Below are 18519 nucleotides of genomic sequence, written 5' to 3' on the forward strand. Positions count from 1 at the left end.
TACATCATGCAGTGTTTACAACACTAGGCTAGCCTACATCCCGATCTTGCAGTGTTTACAACACTAGGCTAGCCTACATCCTGCAGTGTTTACAACACTAGGCTAGCCTACATCCTGCAGTGTTTACAACGCTAGGCTAGCCTACATCCCGATCCTGCAGTGTTTACAACACTAGGCTAGCCTACATCCTGCAGTGTTTACAACACTAGGCTAGCCTACATCCTGCAGTGTTTACAACGCTAGGCTAGCCTACATCCCGATCCTGCAGTTTTTACAACACTAGGCTAGCCTACATCCCGAGCCTGCAGTGTTTTTTTTTAGCCGCCTGTTCCCGCCCGCAGCAAAGTTCAAACCGCCCGGTCCCGCGAGATTTGCGTTGGGTCCCAATGCAGCCCTCTACTACATAGAAACAGGTGGGGAGTGTGTCTGTGTGTGTGTGTGTGTGGGGGGCTTATCAGATATGAACATCTTCCTCAAACCTTTTGGAGAGCTACTTAGAAACAGATGGGGAGTGTGTCTGTGTGTGTATGTGTGTGTGGGGGGGGTTATCAGATATGAACATCTTCCTCAAACCTTTTGGAGAGCTAGAAACAGTCCTACACTAAAAGAGAACTAATTAAAAAAGCATTTTGCTAATACCAGGCTTTAATCTGCATATGGGAAAATGAAATGAAATGAAAACTAAAAGTTAAAGTACAATAACTAATGTAGGAAACAGCACCAGCAGCATTCTATAGTGCAGGAAACCACCAGCAGCATCTTAAGACATCATGTTTTGCAAGCTGTGATAAACATTGTTAAGCCAAACTGTGATGAGGTCATCCCTTTATTTAGGCCCTGTCCACATTGAGCTGAATAAATATATATCCATATCTGAGCTGAATAAATATCCATATCTGAGCAGAATAAATATATATCCATATCTGAGTTGAAAATGATCTCGTCAACATTATTGTTTTTGTATTGTTTTTGTTGTTGGTGGGGTCTGGAACACCACATTTGTTTCAATATCATGACAAGTATGTCATTCTTATTTGTGCACCTCAGAGAGAGTTTTCAAAAAGTTTGGTTTGGGGTCTGGGAATATGCCGTTTTTAGTGTGGATAGTGTGATAATAGCGTGCATTCATATTGACCCGGCTTTAATGTGGACAGGGCCTCACTTTATTTTGATAAATACTTAAAGGGACACAGGAGTGAGCGGGTCAGGTGCTGAGGGTCTGCCTGGATGCCTGATTGTCCTTCTGTATAGTATTTGTCCGATTTAGCATCAGCATCTTGACGATGGACACCTTGGTGGTGGTGCGGAAGGCACTGGAGGAGAAGTAGAAGATGATGGGGTCCAGGCAGGTGTTGAAGGTGCTGAGCAGCAGCGTGTAGTAGCGCCACTCAGGGCTACTGCCGGTCAGGAAGCCCACCAGATGCGCCGAGTTGTAGGGCAGGAAGCAGACCAAGAAGACGGTCAGCGTGCCCACGGCCATGCCGATGGCCTTGCGCTTGCGCTCTGGCGGGATGCACGGCCTGCTGTAGAGGATGCGGATGCAGGTGGCGTAGCAGAAGACGCAGATGAGCAGCGGCAGCACGAACAGCACCACGAAGAACACCAGCCGCACGGGGACCAGCACGCGCAGCTGCTCGCCACTGAAGTCCTCGTAACACTTGTCGCGCGGGCGGCTGCTGTTGCCGTCCGCCTCGAGCAGGTGCTCGGTCACGAAGACGAAGCTGCAGAGCGCCGAGGAGACCAGCCAGGCCAGCGCGGCCGTGCAGATGGCGTAGCGAGGCTTGCGCAGCTGCCGGTAGCGGATGGGGAAGGCCACGCCCAGGAAGCGGTCCACGCTGACCGCGGTCAGCAGGAGCGAGCTGGTGTAGATGGTGGTGAAGAACATGAAGGACATGAGCGAGCAGAGGAACCGCGGCAGGTACCAGCGCAGGCCCTGACCCGCCTCGTACATCTTCAGCGGCAGGAAGAGGAGGAAGAGGAGGTCAGACGAGGTCAGGTTGAGCAGTAGGATGTCCGTGGGCGTGGGGTTGTCGCTGGCCTTCTGGCTGAACGCGTAAAATGCCAGGATGTTGGCGGGCAGGCCAATCAGAAACGTTAGGATGTAGGTGGCAAGGAGGACGTGGACATTAATGAGATCTGCCATAATGACTTGGGTGTTAGAGGGGACACTGCAACAAGGACAAGAATAAGAGTCAGTAACACCAGTTTAACCACACACTCAATAATACAACTTTAATTGTATTGGTCATTATAAAGAACACAGATATAGGTGGATATTTATGGTCAAACATGTATCTGTGTTCAAAAGGATCTGTTTGATATGTCAGATTCATATCTTTCTTAGTATTATGCAATTTGTGCTTGCAAGCACACTTATTGTTCTTTTTAAGTTGTATTATTAGGGCAGCGTAGCTGCAAGACCCCTATTGTTTCTGTACCGTTCATTTTTGGCCAACATTCTGTAAAAGTCATACTGCAGCCTAAACCGTAACTCCAAAACTCTTCAAATTTTCAGGTATGGTTTCCAGTACCACCCTCTACCCATAACCCAACATTTAGGGTACTGCATCCAAAGGTGGCGCTATTGGAAAAAAAAGTTAATTATGCTAATTTCTCCTTACCAGATTGACCTAGACTCAAAATTCTTTCATAAGATTAATATTTGGATATGTTGTTCCATTTCAGAGATATAGACCAATAAAGTTCGCCCACTCAGCCCATTTCTCCTATATCACCTATATTCCTATATGAGTATTTTTTTTTCCTTGGAGAACAACCATACAATCATCATTGTGTGATTGGCCATGGCGCCGCCACGTTCGGACGCCTTTTTGGTTGCTCCGCCTAATTTGTGCTTATATTTACTCTTTTTGTAGTGGTGCTCCGGTACCTTTAAGCGCGCCGCAGCCGTGCGGCGTCGTCGGTTACGTCATCACGCTGGCTTGTTGTCTAGCGTTAGCGGTAGTCTTTAAAAGCATGGAGCCGACACGGCCAGGCGAGTAAGCTCTGCCTGTTCCACGCAGTTCTGCATCAGCATTGGTTCTGCTGCTATTGCTTGTCCGCGAGCTATCCCTGCTGAGGCAGCGTTCGGCATTCCCACGGTTCCCTTTGGAGAGTGTTTCACTTGGTGACCTGCGTTCCTGCAGTAGCCCTCGGTTTCATCTGTGCTCCGCATCTACGCGCTTACTACTTGCATCCTTTGCAGTGGTTTATCCAGTCTTCTTCCTCCCTCCGCGTTCTGGTATGTCTCTGCCCAGCAACGCATTTATTCAGAATTATGTCTCTACATTTCTCCGTGGCTAACGCTTCCTCCCTTCACGTAGAGTACGTAAAGTACTTATTGGTTTCTGCCACTTACTACATTTTACCTTGTATTAACCCCTAATTTTTTGCACTTTTCCACTGCACTGATTACGTATGATGGCGTTACACTCAGAAACATCGGAAATGAATTGCCTTTTTTGTTTCGGGATGTTTTAATCGACGATTCTACCTGGCCGACTGAGATTCTCCGAGATGCATCGGGGACAGTGTTTGCGGGAGTTTGGTTTGGTCACAAGCCCCCCTGGTCGCCCCGATATTTTAATCAACCCGACCACAACTCGGGCGCTGAATATTAATTAGGACAAAATTATACCCGACTTCGCGATCCGACCGGCTTATTTACAAAATGTGTGCTTTTGGTTATAGTCTGCATGCAGTGTGACAGTAGGCCATTTCTGTAAAACAAACTAATTTATTTAGGCATGCAGAACATAATGTTTTGCGGGAGAGAGAATGAGAATAAGAGCGCAAGCACGACGCATAACCACCAAGGATTAGAACACTAGGATAAGATTTGGAGGCCATGGACATACATCTTTCTTTCGAAAACCGAAATGGTGAGGCAAGGTAGGCTAGAGAGATACATTACTGGTCAAAACGTTAGCGTAAGAACTCGTTTATAATGCTGAATGAAGCACAAAGCTTTACTAAAGCACATCCACTGTTTAAAGTCACAAACACAACGAACTGTAACTTTATGCATGCTGTGAACCTATACATAGGATGATGTGTAGTCTGTGCCATAACATTTATTCCTGCAGGCTGCCCGTTTTGGCTGTCATACTTTTAAATGGCTTCGCAAGAAGTAGGCCTACATAGACCATAACTTACTGTCATCTTCTTTAAGAACTTTTCCCAATATTTCCCATAGCCTATATCGCTTTTCCTGAAGGGGTGTCTATTATTTTTAACTCGCGTCTTCAGCTTCTTTACTGTTAACTTTACTGTATTGATGCTTTACTGTATTGATGCCAGCCTTCTCGTGATATTTTAAGTAGGCCTAGGCCTATTTGTAGAAAATATATTTTTAATTAATGTTAACTGACCCGCCCGCAAATGACCCAAATATAATTAAAATATTTTGTTTATGACTCATAACCGCGGGTGACCGCGGTCATCTGCGGGCGACCGCTTAATTTTGGGCAGACCGCGCAACACTGATCGGGGAACCATGGAGACGCATCTCGGCGCAGAAGGAAAAAACACAGAGGAAAACGAGCCGGGGCCCGTAACAGATTGAGGAATAGAGCTCATAGGCCTCCACTGCCTAGCATTCTTCTAGCCAATGTCCAGTCTCTTGTGAACAAGATGGATGAACTAAGAGCGAGGATACAGTTTCAAAGAGACATCAGGGACTGTAACATTCTATGCTTTACTGAGACATGGCTAACTGAACTTGTACTGGACTGTGCCATCACTCCGGTGGAGTTTTTCTCTGCTGCTCGCTCTGACAGGACTGAGGAATCTGGAAAATCGAAAGGTGGCGGTGTTTGCATTATGACGAACAGCAAGTGGTGTGATCCTAGAAATGTCACCGTTCTCTCAAAGTCCTGCTCGCCTCATCTAGAACATCTAGCGATCGTCTGTCGACCCTTCTACCTGCCCCGTGAGTTTACTTCGGTAATATTCAACGCTGTCTACATTCCTCCACAAGCCAACACAGATGCTGCGGTTTCAGAATTGCAAGAAGTGTTAAATAGACAATAACACACGCACCCTGAATCTGCGCTTATTGTGGCCGGTGATTTCAATCAAGTACATCTGAACCGGTCCATGCCTGAATTTATTCAACACATTCACTTTCCTACACGTGGTGACAACACACTGGATCACTGCTACACACAGTTCAAGAACAGTTACAAAGCTAAGTCTCTACCAGCTTTGGAAAATCAGATCATGCCGCTGTCTTCCTACTGCCTATGTACAAGCAGAAAAGTCAGCCGGACCCCCAGTGACGAAGGAGGTCAAGCTGGACTGACCAATCGGAAGCCAGGCTACAGGGCGCCCTTAGCAGCGTTGACTGGGAGATGTTCAAGACGAACTCTGCTGACATCAATGAGTTTACGGAAGTATCATTGAGTTACATCAATATGCTAACTGATTCCATCATCCCAACTGTAAAGATCCGAAGCTTCCCTAACCAGAAGCCATGGGTGGATAGAAGTGAGAACGGCATTAAAGACACGCACCATGACTTATAATGCTGGGCTTATTTCAGGGGATATGGACGGATTACAAAGCAGCATCTTATAGTTTACGCAGAGCTATTAAAGATGCTAAGCGGCGCTATAGAGACAAAGTTGAAGCTGATTTCTTGGAGGGTGATCCAGCATGAGTGTGGAAAGGACTCCGAACCATCACTGGCTTTGAAAGAAAGTCCCTCCTATGATGAATGTGAGTAAAGCCCTCCCTGATGAACTTAATGCTTTTTATGCTCACTTTGACATGAAAAACACAGACTATCTTGCACTAGCTGCAGCATGTGAAGCAAATGAGGATGCACCTTTCTGTGTCTCTGAGGTCGATGTGAGCAATGCCTTTAGGAGGGTTAATTGTAGAAAAGCTGCTGGACCGGATGGAATTTCTAACAGGGTTTTGAAATCCCTGCGCTGCTCAGTTAGCTCCTGTGTTCACTTATATCTTTAACACATCATTGGCTCAAGAGACAGTTCCTACTTGCCTCAAGCAGTCTGTTATTGTTCCAGTACCGAAAAACAAAAGTCCATCATGTCTGAATGACTACCGCCCAGTAGCCCTGACGTCTACAGTGATGAAGTGTTTAGAGAAGCTTGTGAAAAACGTTATCTGCTCATCCCTCCCTGCCTCCTTCAACCCCTCAATTTGCTTACAGAGCCAACAGGTCCACAGAGGATGCCATCTCAAACCTCATGCACACCACCTTAACTCACCTGGAGGAGGGGAATGGGAATTATGTGAGGATGCTGTTCATTGACTTTAGTTCAGCATTCAACACGTATAGTACCTCTCACCTTGGTCACAAAGATGAAGGCCTTAGGACTGAACACAACCCCTGTGTCACTGGATATTTGACTTCCTCACCAACCGTTCACAAGTGGTTAGAGTGGGGGTCTGACATCTGACTCATTAACCATCAGCACTGGTGCTCCCCAAGGCTGTGTTTTGAGTCCACTGCTGTACAACATCTACACACATGACTGCAAAGCCAACAGTAGTCATACCTCCATCATCAAGTTTGCAGATGACACAGTGATCTTGGGCCTGATTAGTAACAACAATGAACAGCTCTACTTGGATCAGGTTGATGAGGTGGCACAGTGGTGTCAATCTAACAGCTTGACACTGAATATCACTAAAACCAAGGAAATGGTAGTGGATTACAGAAGGCAGCAGCAGAACTACAGTTACACCCCACCAATGATCAGTGGGCAACCTGTAGAGTGAGTCACAAGTTTTAAATACCTTGGTGTCCACATTACTGAAGACTTAACATGGACTGTTAACACTCAATATGTTCTGAAGAAGTCCAGACAACGACTCTACTTCCTTCGTCAGCTAAGGAAAGTTTCTACATCCATCATGAAGGCCTTCTACACTCGTATGGGAACTCCACAGTTAGAGATTGTAGTACTCTGCAGAGAGTAGTGCGCTCAGCTGAACGTACTATAAGAACTCAACTCCCTGCTCTACAAGATATCTATTCCAGAAGAGTACTCCTAAGAGCCCAAAAGATTCTGAAGGACTCTTCTCATCCTAACAATGGATTATTCCTACCGCTGAAATCAAGAAGACGCCTATGTAGTCACAAAGCCAGAACTGAGAGACTCAGGAGAAGTTTTTATCCCCAGGCCATCCGAACTCTGAACTCACACTATACTGACTTTGCACACATTCACTCCTCAGCACTCTCAAACATTTCCCAACTCTGAACTCACACTATACTGACTTTGCACTCATTCACTCCTCAGCACTCATGACCCCCCCCCCCCCCCCCACACACACACACACACACACACACCTACAGTACATGACTTTTAGCACTTTTACATCCCTCTCCCTATGCTACAGACCTTTTATTTATTTTCTTATTTCATCACACGTGAAAACACACACACACACACATCTGACTTTCTCCAACTTTTGCACATCTCCATAGAACTTTTTATTTATTATTTTTGATTTCTCCTCCATCTATCTACCCATGTCCTTGATTGCCTAGCCTTTCTGGATCTGCCCAAGGTTTCTTCCTTGGTAAGGGAGTTTTTCCTTGCCCCTGTTGCTCTTGGGTGCTCCTTGTTGGTGCCCCCCGCCCAATCCCAATCCTCCCCCACCTTTCTTATGCAGCCCTTGCCACTTAATCCCCCCCATAAATGCACAAATAGGCTGACACCAGACATAATTTCACTGCATTTCTTACTTCCAGTAACTATATGCATGTGACAATAAACTTCCTTGTATCATTATGTGGATACCATTAACAGTGCACATTTTCAGATCTGTACTCTTTTTTTATAAAGCCCCTAATTCTATTGTCAAATGTATGCTAGGAATTTTCTTGCTGTTGTGTGTTTGCCAACACACATTTTCACCATGTGAATGTGACTGCCAAATATGTGGGATTGTCAGTGGCTCAGTGGGATAATGCCTAATGCTGGTGTTTGTTAGGTTGAGAGTTCGAATCCCCGGTAGCGCTTTAGGCTCTAGCTCGAATACTATTGGTTATTGAAGATTCACAACATTGAACAGCACCTGAATGACATCAGGCAATCAACATACACAGTCATTAGTTGCCAACAATCAGAATGCCGAAACACTCTGACATTTAGGGGAACTTCTTTGTTCACTATTTTTCCTTCATCATTAAGTCTATCATATTTATATTTCATCCATTAGTGTTCTTCTCTACAAATGTCTAATTGCCCCAGAATTTCAAAAAGATTTCAGGTGTACTCTTTCAGGAAAGCCCTTCATTTTATTGTCAAATGAATGCTTGGAGTTTTCCTTGTGTGTTTACCAACACACATTTTCACCATGTGAATGTGACTGCCCAATGTGTATGATTGTTAGTGGCTCAGTGGGATAATGCCTTGTACTGGTGTTTCTTATGGCCTCCTTACACCAAACAACTTTGACAAGATTTGGGAAAGATTCTTGAAAGATTGTAGTCTTTTAACTAATGCCCCCCATTCAAGCTTTACTCAAAACGTTACGTTTTTTCCGGCCACCGGTTCATTAATAGTCTACCATTCATTTGTGCCGCAAATGATCAGACGTGTGACAGAAGCATGGGCATAGCCTGTAACTTCGCTGATCCGCGGATCGCAATCTCATCGGAGAGGAGGCCCTAATGCTGCAGATAACAGACAGAGAAAGGCACAGAACACAGTTGCATGTGGGTAGATGACAAATAGCAGAATTCAGACTGTCCATGTGTCACACACTTATAAAAAATGGCAATTGTTAAGAATTGATATGGAAATGTTGTAGGTCTGGTAGGTTCAAGTTCTGTCATATTAAATTTATTGGATTTGTATTTCACTTTTGACTTAAAATAATCATCCAAACATAAAAAATGTCATATGGTGTGACTGTCCACCATGTGTGTGAACTTCCTAAAAAGAGTGTATATCCATAAAAAGTATAATTACTTTAAAGTTTTACCATGCATATAAAATAATTGGATGTTTTTTACAACCACAGAAAGTTTTGATGTTTATGCATGCTGTCCAACTAAGTTATAATCAAATATATTTTGTCCATAAAATGGTTGTCATATGGCGTGACACTATATTGTATATTTTGACCGGGCATTCATTTGGACATTATTATTGGGAAGAGGACCCTGCTTAATCAGGAAGTAACAATAGAATGTCAGGAGTAATTGGCATGGTCAAGAGGGGAGTTCTGCTTTTGGATTTTTATATAAAAGCTTTGAATTGGACATCATCAATCGTGGCCAAATTTTAGTGTCTTATGGTGTGACATCATTTGCCTAAAAAAGTAGCTATTTTCCACAAATATTCTTCATGAATTCTTAAAAGCACTGCTGCCATGTGGTCAGTTGCATGCTAAATAATAGTTAGCTGTATTTAACTGTCTAGAAAATTAGCTTAACTGTCAAAATGTCATATAGTGTGACGCTGCATCATATGGTGTGACAGCTTTTTTCAAGTCACACTATATGACATTTCTGTCACACCCTATGACCAAATTGCATTTTTACATAAAAGTTCTTGTAAAAACATGTTTTAAATTCAGATATTATATGTTTTTGTTAAATCTGTGATAATTGGGTAAAAAAATGTATCTGTACAATTCATATTTCTCATACTTTTTCTTTTATGTTACCATGCCATGTAAGTTTAAAAAATAAATACTAAACTTTCATCTATTTTGCTGTTACACGCATACACCATTCATACAGTGACTTCAAAATTCATTGTTAATGATTTTATTGTCATTTAAAACCCTGTTTTGTTCTGACACATGGTGGAGTGGTGCAGTTCATCATATGGCGTGACACCATGTCATTTGGTGTGACATTAAATAATGTCACAAAAAAGACTTTATAATTGAAAAATCATTAAAACATCAATAGCACACAAAGGAAATGGTATCTGCAAGAACCTCAAGAATTTTGAGTGAGTTCTTACAAGAAATATTAGAATTAAGCTAAAATATCTGGTTACACTTAGGAGCATTCTCCACCTTGACCAAATAACTTGTTAAATTTTAGGTTTTTCTTCTAAATATTCACAAGGAAATGTTGCATATCAAAGCAAACGTGATTAAAATGTACAGTGACATAAATTAAAGTAGAAAAAAGTATCTAATTTTCATTTTATTTCAAATTATTTTCACGTCACACCATATGACAATTTTAGGCACTAACATGACAAATTGACATATAAATATATATTTCACTTTTTTTTTTTTGAATTTTTTTTTTATATTAGTCAAGTTTAGAGATACAGCAACACATATAAACACTTTTTAGGGATGATATTTGAAGTTTTTTTAAATTCCTTTTTTCAGGCTTATTTGTCATCCACCCATGTACAGTGTAGCCATGGGTCTGGTGAATATAGCCTACCGAATGCAGATGGCTACAAGCTCACGCTTTGCCTGGTCTAGACTAGAAGCTTATGTTTCTAAGAATGCACATAGCGCTCCAGAATCTTTGGTAGCAACCCCGCCCCCTGGTAAAACAAACGTGTTTGTCAGAGAGAAAAAAAAAACTGATCATAAAATGTATCGTAAAAAGGAACGATGGTGTTGTAGAAATGTAGCGGCGTAAAAGTACAGATAATTGCTGTAAAATGTAACAAAGTAAAAGTCAAAAGTATGCACTATAAATTTTACTTAAGTAAATTTTCCACGTATTTGTACTTTACTTAAGTACAGTAACGAAGTATTTGTACTTCGTTACATTCCACCACTGACGATGGGTGATAATTTAAAGGAATCGTGTTGCAGTCTTGTAAATAGTGACCCTGCAAGATCCCTAGTCCTTGCAAAATCATAGTCTGTGACTTAAAACTCTACTACTTGTCTTTAGATGTGAGAGGGTCTGAGACTGTAGTCTTTCAAAAATCTTTTCCAAATCTTTGCAAATCTTTCCAAAGTCTGTCAGTGTAAGGAGGGCTTGAGGTGAAAGTGCTGTGGAGAATTTGCAGGATTGTTTGGCTCTGCCACCTAACCACACCCAGTTTACCTGCTGGGAAACCCTGTAGCTCCGGAGCAGGGGCTCAGACCAGGATAAATTGTTTGCTCACCCTCACTTCACTCTTTTGTTCATCTCAACCCAGCACTCCAGTGTGTCCTGCTCTGTGTGCGTCTTTGAGTTAACGTAAGTAATCACTTTAATGACCCTCACTATGACTTTTGTGATGTTTATCAGTTTGTAGAGTAGCTCTGCCATCATGTGTAAAGTTAAGGTCTTTGTTTGTTGGTTTGGTGTGTTGGAGTTTTGAAGAGTGGGTGCGCACATCCAAAGTAAAGTTTTTCTGCAGGTGCCAGACAATAGTATCAGACATATAAACTTTATTAATTTAAAAGCAACGTTTCGATCCCCTTGGATCTTCGTCAGGCATGTGGGTAACAGGAAGAGTGTGGCCTATATCACATGACCATTCATTCAGCACCCACCTAGGCAGGGCACCCAAGGGTGCCAATCATCATGACTGACAGGCAGCTCGGCCTATGTGTCAATAATAAAGAAAAAAAGCTATATCAATCAAATATTGTATCAATCAGCATAGGCCTATGTGCAAAGTCATAGTGGCAGAGACTAATATATAGATACAAGTATACACATACATACATACATATACATGTACACACACACATACAAACCACACATATATATATATATATATATATACATACATACACACACACACATACACATTGCATACACATACATATATACAAAATACAGAACAAAAGGCTTGAGATCAAAATACATATTAAGCCCCTTTGGTGACATAGTGTTTAAGGTGTATAAAAAGCCTCTCTTCTTAGGAGTAAGTTGTCGACATCACCACCCCGTCTAGGAATAGTGACCTGTTCGATTCCGATATACTTAAGGGTTGAATGTCGAATGATGAATGATGTCGACAACTTACTCCTAAGAAGAGAGGCTTTTTATACACCTTAAACACTATGTCACCAAAGGGGCTTAATATGTATTTTGATCTCAAGCCTTTTCTGTGATTTCTCTTTTTGGATAATGACTATGTATGATGACTATGTATTGTTCTGTATTTTGTATATATGTATGTGTGTGTGTGTGTATGTATGTATATATATGTGTGGTTTGTATGTGTGTGTGTACATGTATATGTATGTGTATACTTGTATCTATATATTAGTCTCTGCCACTATGACTTTGCACATAGGCCTATGCTGATTGATACAATATTTGATTGATATAGCTTTTTTTCTTTATTATTGACACATAGACCGAGCTGCCTGTCAGTCATGATGATTGGCACCCTTGGGTGCCCGGCCTAGGCGGGTGCTGAATGAATGGTCATGTGATATAGGCCACACTCTTCCTGTTACCCACATGCCTGACGAAGATCCAAGGGGATCGAAACGTTGCTTTTAAATTAATAAAGTTTATCTTTTGGAGCAGTTGCAGTGTGCAGACCACACTTTTTCTACTTGGTGTGTTGGAGTCCCATGTGAGAGATGATTAGGTGATGTTGGTTGACTTGGGATGTCAAGTATTGTTTAGTTGTACCTTATATAGCCATATGATTTCAGTTTATTGTTCAAATGTCAATTGGTTTGTTTGTGAGTTGGGATCTGTACTGATTTACCCCATTTTACTGATACTCCATTTTCTGTTTGTTTCCTCTTTGATGCAGCACACATACAAGTAAAGAACAGATGAATTGAAACTCAAATAAAGTTCACTTGTGTTGCACCGAAACCTGCCATCTCCGTGTCATCACTCCATACCATTGAGCCTTCTGACCGAGGCTCTGCCTGCTCGCCACACACTCACTCTACCTCGACCCACATCACCCCCTACAGTTCCTTCAGTTGGGTTGTGGAGGTTAGCATACTAGAATAGAATACTGTTAAGAATACTGTTGGGTTGTGGAGGTTGGCACACTATAACGTTACAGCTACTTGTCAGGACTTGTCGTGCAAGGCAAGTATAACTGCATAATTAGCTAGGTGGATACCAGGCTCATAATTCAATGTATTCGCAAAACGAAATGTGAAGCAACATGTCATTGCATAATTCCATTTCCAAAGCAATGAAGGTTGCTTAAAACAACTTAACATTGTGCATATTATTGTTAATATTGTGCTATCAATGTAACTCAAACAAATAAGGCTTGTAAACAAGAGCTGGCAAAAGGGCATTATGACAACGTAAAGATCAATGCTCTTAAAGTGACAGTGCACCATTTATAAGTAAAACAGCATTTCTTCATAAATTAATGCTTAAAAACACACAGTAATGGTCTGTAAATAATAGGCCTTTTATTTTACTTTAGGTGTTTGAGTTATCATTTAAATGTCACTCACTCAAAGCCACTCACTTAATGTATTTCAATTAATCGTAAAATTGCCCTGATGTCACTAGACATTAAGAAGTCATGTTTATTTCAAATACTTATATCACTGACAACAGTAGTCTGGCCAGGATATTGTCATTTAAAAACTGAAGTTGCAGCCCTCAGCTGATGATGTTCATGTTGTGTTTTGGCCTAATGCGCCACCCTCCACCTATCTACTAATCACAAAGTTAGTAGTGTTTCGTCATCCGGTTGCCAGCTCTGCCAGTCAGAGGGGAGGGGAAGGGGATACACCGCTCTACAGTAATTTGAAAGTGATTGTAGTACCAGTTTTGGCCACAATCTTACATACGGTTCCTTTAAGCTTTGATTTAGAATATAGTAGGCTCTCTATTGATTTTAATGAGTAGGCCTAGGCCTTAAAGGTACAGTATTTCTATCACAATTTACCAGACTTCGACCTTTTGTCGGTTTTTAACAAAATTCTGACTATAATTGTTCCTTGTATTGCATCATGAGCACTACGCCTATTGCATTCTACTGTTCTTAGCCTTAAGCCTATCTCAGTCATTATGCTATACCACATCTCCCTCAGAGCAAGCTGCATTGAGCGTAATAAACTGCATTTAGAATGGCAAATCCATATTTCTAGATATTTTGGTGAAAGTAACTTAAAAGTAATGCAATAGTAGTGTAATGCCTTACAATTCAGAGACAGTAATGTTATAATGTAACAAATTACTTTGAAATTACAGTAATAAGTAATACATAATACATTATGATTTTGAAGTAACTTGCCCAACACTGCATTTAATATGACACCGAACAAAAGAAGTCATGGATCCTCAACCATTTTATCTACATTTAGTGCCATGAGGTTGTATCTGTTCCCTTATTGGTTGAAAATCAGTTATTACTCACCTATTAAATCAACCCTCCTTTGTTTAATGAACGAGCAACGTGTTTATATGGGAAGTGAAGACGCCCAGGAGACTGGAATGAGAAAAGCACAAAGACTAGCCTGGGATGAAGGCTCTTTCTCCTCCAATTCAATTAGACCCACTTGGAGTTCGAGAAGAGGACGCGGTGGGGAGGCTGATGCCTGTCTGACAAAGTCCTGAAGCATTCTGACCTCAGATCCACACGCAGAGCTTTATCTCTTCAGCAAGGCGGAGGATTTACATGAGGGTGTGCGGAGAGAGTGCTGCCCTCTCCAATGAGCCGGCCACTGAGGACACTGTTGCAATGATGTCATGTCATGTCCGTGCTGCAGATGTTCCTGTCCAGCAGTGAACGGAAGTGGTCGAGCATCTCTATCTGAGCACATATAGATCTAGAGTACATATGGTGCTTGCTATGCAAAATAAAGTGGTTGCTATGCTAGTTGTTAAGCATAGTATACTCTTTTGATCCTGTGAGGGAAATTTGGTCTCTGCATTTATCCCAATCTGTGAATTAGTGAAACACACTCAGCACACAGTGAACACACAGTGAGGTGAAGCACACACTAATCCCGGCGCAGTGAGCTGCCTGCAACAACAGCGGCGCTCGGGGAGCAGTGAGGGGTTAGGTGCCTTGCTAAAGGGCACTTCAGCCGTGGCCTACAGGTCGGGGGTCATCATGGGTTAACAATATTTCAGTGGTTGCTGGGGTAAATGAGATGGTTGCTAGGGTGTTGATAAGGTACATCTGGTGGTTGCTATGTTGAAAAAAGCAGTTGCTCAGCTGGTTGCTAAGGTAATCATGTTGGTTGCTGGGCTGCAGATGGGAAACCCGGCTGAGGATGAGGACGGACCAGATTTAGCAGAAGCTGGAGACCAGCAGTGGCAGGACGAAGAAGACCACAAACAGCTCCAGTCGGATGGGCTGAACCAGTGCCAGCTGGGCCTCGGTGAAGTTGCCGTAACAGACCGCCGCCGCCGATGGAGACGAGCTGTTCGGCATGATCTCAATCACGTAGAGGTACGTGAAGTGAGACAAGCTCAGGATCCAGATGACGACGCTGGCCAGAATGCCGTGCAGGGGCCTTACACACTGCAGATAGCGTAGGCCACACACAAGGTGCGGTCCACACTGCCTGTACCAGATAGCGTAGGCCACACATAGGGTGCGGTCCACACTGCCTGTACCAGATAGAGAGTATGCATGCTGTTTGTGTGTGTGTGTGAGAGAGAGAGAGAGTATGCAAGCTGTGTGTGTGTGTGTGAGAGAGAGAAAGAGAGAGAGTATGCATGCTGTGCAGGGGCGGAGCCAGACATTGTAAACATTCGGGGCTTAGCCCATTTAATTTTTTTTTAAATAACCCCCTAACTACATAGTTCTCAGTAAAAATGTCAAGTTTTTTTTGCCTGAAATTGCACTGTGCCTATTTACAAGGGCATTGTTCCCACCTCTTTTGGGGTCAACCATCAAGTGCTGGACCTCTATAGAAAGCTGAGAACCTGTAGCTTTCGTAGGAAGCAGTCAAGATAACTGTGTGATGTACTGACAAAGAGCTACAGAGGCTAGAATATAGTTTTTCTTTCTGCGGATTACAAGCATCTCTGAACTGACCACATTTCAGCCCTCTAGGTCACTTGATATCCCTTAGAAAACACAACTAAGCCCTAGCAACCAGCTGTGTGCAAAAGTTGATCAATATAGAATGAAAATATGAGTGCTTTAGACTATTTTATTAGATTATTTGCCAAGGTATGCCCATGCGTTTTTGTAAAATGCCTATGGATACTCCCCATAGGACTTTTGTTATCCAAAATGCATACTGACAATCAAATGCACATGAACCCCTTTGTGTAGAAGCATAATCCTGGTCTCAAATGAAAGGTGACACTTTGAGGGTTTCTTGTGGACTATTTAGATTGTATGTCAGGTGTTCTGATATAGACTGACTACACAAAATATGGAATAATTACAAAAAAAGTCTCTATTTTGCATTTACTTTGTTGGTTCAATGAGTGTGTATAAGATAGACTATATGTACAACTAATATTGGATAATACAACATGAAGATTCAATTTCTATGGATTCTTGTGAATATTTCAGTACCCAATATGAGGCATCTACTTATTGTGCTGCAGCTACACTGCAGCCAGAAGTCAGGGGTATCACCAAAAGCGGAGGAGGGGAGGGGGGCATTTTGGATCAAATTTAATTGAGACATAATAAAATTAATCTGAGAATGTAAAGCACTATACAGATTGTACATGAAAAAGAGTTGTCATTTTTGGATTCCCAAGAGTCAAAGCTTTGAAATGGTGTATAACATTACTATGCTACATAGCAATATGATGCATACAATTGATTTAGAATGTTGGGGGAGGTGGGGGAGGGGGTAACCGTCCCTTGTGGGACACTGAAAGTTATTTGGCTAAATAATGACTTTTAGTGAATTTTGTGTAAACTAATGGACACATTGAGACTTAAAAAATGTGAAACTAACATTCAACAGATTCAAGGTATCTGACTGGCACTACACTGTGACACAAAATTATAGTTTTGGGTCTTTCAAGAGGCAATATCTGTTCATATCTGTTTAGCATGTACTTAGTTAATTAAGCGTTTCTTATGGTTTGTATATTATAGTATTTGTTTATTATTGCTATTCTCCTTCTTCCTCTTCCCTGATCTCATCTGTGTGACAAATATATAGAATATCTTATACTATAATATACATAATATTATGATATAATTACAGTATGGCCAGTCATCATGATACAAGGGTATTTTAGAAGGAATGCATTATCATCTTGACATAGGCGTTTCTAAATTATATTAATTTTGTAATTTAGCAAGATTATTCATAGGTTTCATCAGGCCCCTTTACACAGGTGCATAAAATCAAGCACCTAGATTATGAATGCAGACTGCATGGTGCTTGATTAACACACTTATGGAAAGGGCCCTTTCCTCTCAATATATCATTGTAATGTTTTTTTTTTTTTAGTTAATAATTAGTTAGGCAGCCAAAACAACATAACATGACTTTTATATTTATGTGGTCTCTTGGATTATAAGATCTGTGTATCAACAAGGTTTTAAGGTAGGCTTATGCAACATATGACACTGAAAAGTTGACATGGGCAGATAACTGTTAATGGTTTTTTCTGACATTTCAAAACAGTGTAGCCTAATTTATTACAAGACGAGGATCACTTTGTTTTGGGAGCTGGAATTTCTTATTCTGCAGTAGGCTTAGCTAGCCTATGAGATTATTGAATTTGCCTTTTCCGCCGACGAACGAGGACAGTTAACGTTAAGCATTTAGGGAGCTAGCCAAGTAGCCTAACGTTAGCCTGCCTAACTGACAGAAAGTTCTTAACGTGAAATCACCAACCTGAAACAACACCATCCGTCAGTTCACTGGGCGATGCTGTTGCTTGAACGGAGCTGGGTGGTCTTTTGAAAAACTTTATAATATCCATAACGTTTCAACAACATGTACACAAAGTGTTTTATCACAGACTGTACAAGTGACAGACTTCTGACAGAGGCTTTTTGGAACACCGAAGCCATGACGTAGCGTTGTCAAGGCAGCATTTTCACTGGATCTAAACAAATCAATCTAACCATTGAAATCACCATAGCCCAGAGACCTGGCATAGATCGTGTAGCAAGTCAAATTATTTTTCAATATTGGGCTTTGAAAATAAGGGATATATTTCCTCAGTAATAGAGCATTTGGTTACATTTATAGAGAAACCGATGGGAAGTTATATTGGAAATAAGAGTTGCCGGGAATTTAAAACACTAAAAAAAGATTCGGGGCTTTTGAAAAAAGATTCGGGGCTTAAGCCCCCTAAGCCACCCCCTAGCTCCGCCGCCACTGATCAAAGTCAAAGTCAGCTTTATTGTCAATTTCTTCACATGTTCCAGACATACAAAGAGATCGAAATTACGTTTCTCACTATCCCACGGTGAAGACAAGACATATTTTACCAATTTTAAGTCCACAGACAAACATAACATTCAAGTAAACAAAAAGTAAGTAAATAAGTAAATAAGAGGGCACATATAATAATGAAAAAAAATAAGAGCAGCAAAATTTTGTTGAAATTGTGCATAGACAGTCAATAAAAAACTAGTGCAAAGTCAGGCCAATAAGAGGCTTGGGTAGTTCTGTTTGACCTGAGTAATAAAGAAAGTGGCATAGTGGTGCAAGTTATGTAAGAGCAGCAGAAGT

At 41.6% G+C, this 18519-nt stretch overlaps 1 protein-coding gene across 2 annotated transcripts; it reads right to left on the bottom strand.

Moving 5' to 3' along the window:
* Positions 1–773: 773 nt before the first annotated feature.
* si:ch211-231m23.4 (free fatty acid receptor 2) lies at positions 774–17824 on the bottom strand. Of its 2 annotated transcripts, none has more exons than XM_048261079.1 (2): positions 17674–17824; positions 774–2168 (listed from the first exon to the last, which is right to left on the bottom strand). In XM_048261079.1, exon 2 carries the CDS (start codon positions 2141–2143, stop codon positions 1205–1207), a length of 939 nt encoding a protein of 312 aa, XP_048117036.1. In that variant the 5' UTR covers positions 2144–2168; positions 17674–17824; the 3' UTR covers positions 774–1204. The 2 variants fall into 2 exon arrangements, with proteins under 2 accessions (XP_048117036.1, XP_048117037.1); XM_048261080.1 differs by lacking the exon at positions 17674–17824 and adding an exon at positions 14262–14417.
* Positions 17825–18519: the final 695 nt, after the last annotated feature.

Source organism: Alosa alosa, chromosome 13, assembly GCF_017589495.1.
Source record: "Alosa alosa isolate M-15738 ecotype Scorff River chromosome 13, AALO_Geno_1.1, whole genome shotgun sequence".
Lineage (NCBI taxonomy): Eukaryota > Metazoa > Chordata > Actinopteri > Clupeiformes > Clupeidae > Alosa > Alosa alosa.

Bases quoted from the DNA above. Each gene is read 5' to 3' on its own strand.
- si:ch211-231m23.4 (XM_048261079.1), bottom strand. From the start codon at position 2,143: ATGGCAGATCTCATTAATGTCCACGTCCTCCTTGCCACCTACATCCTA.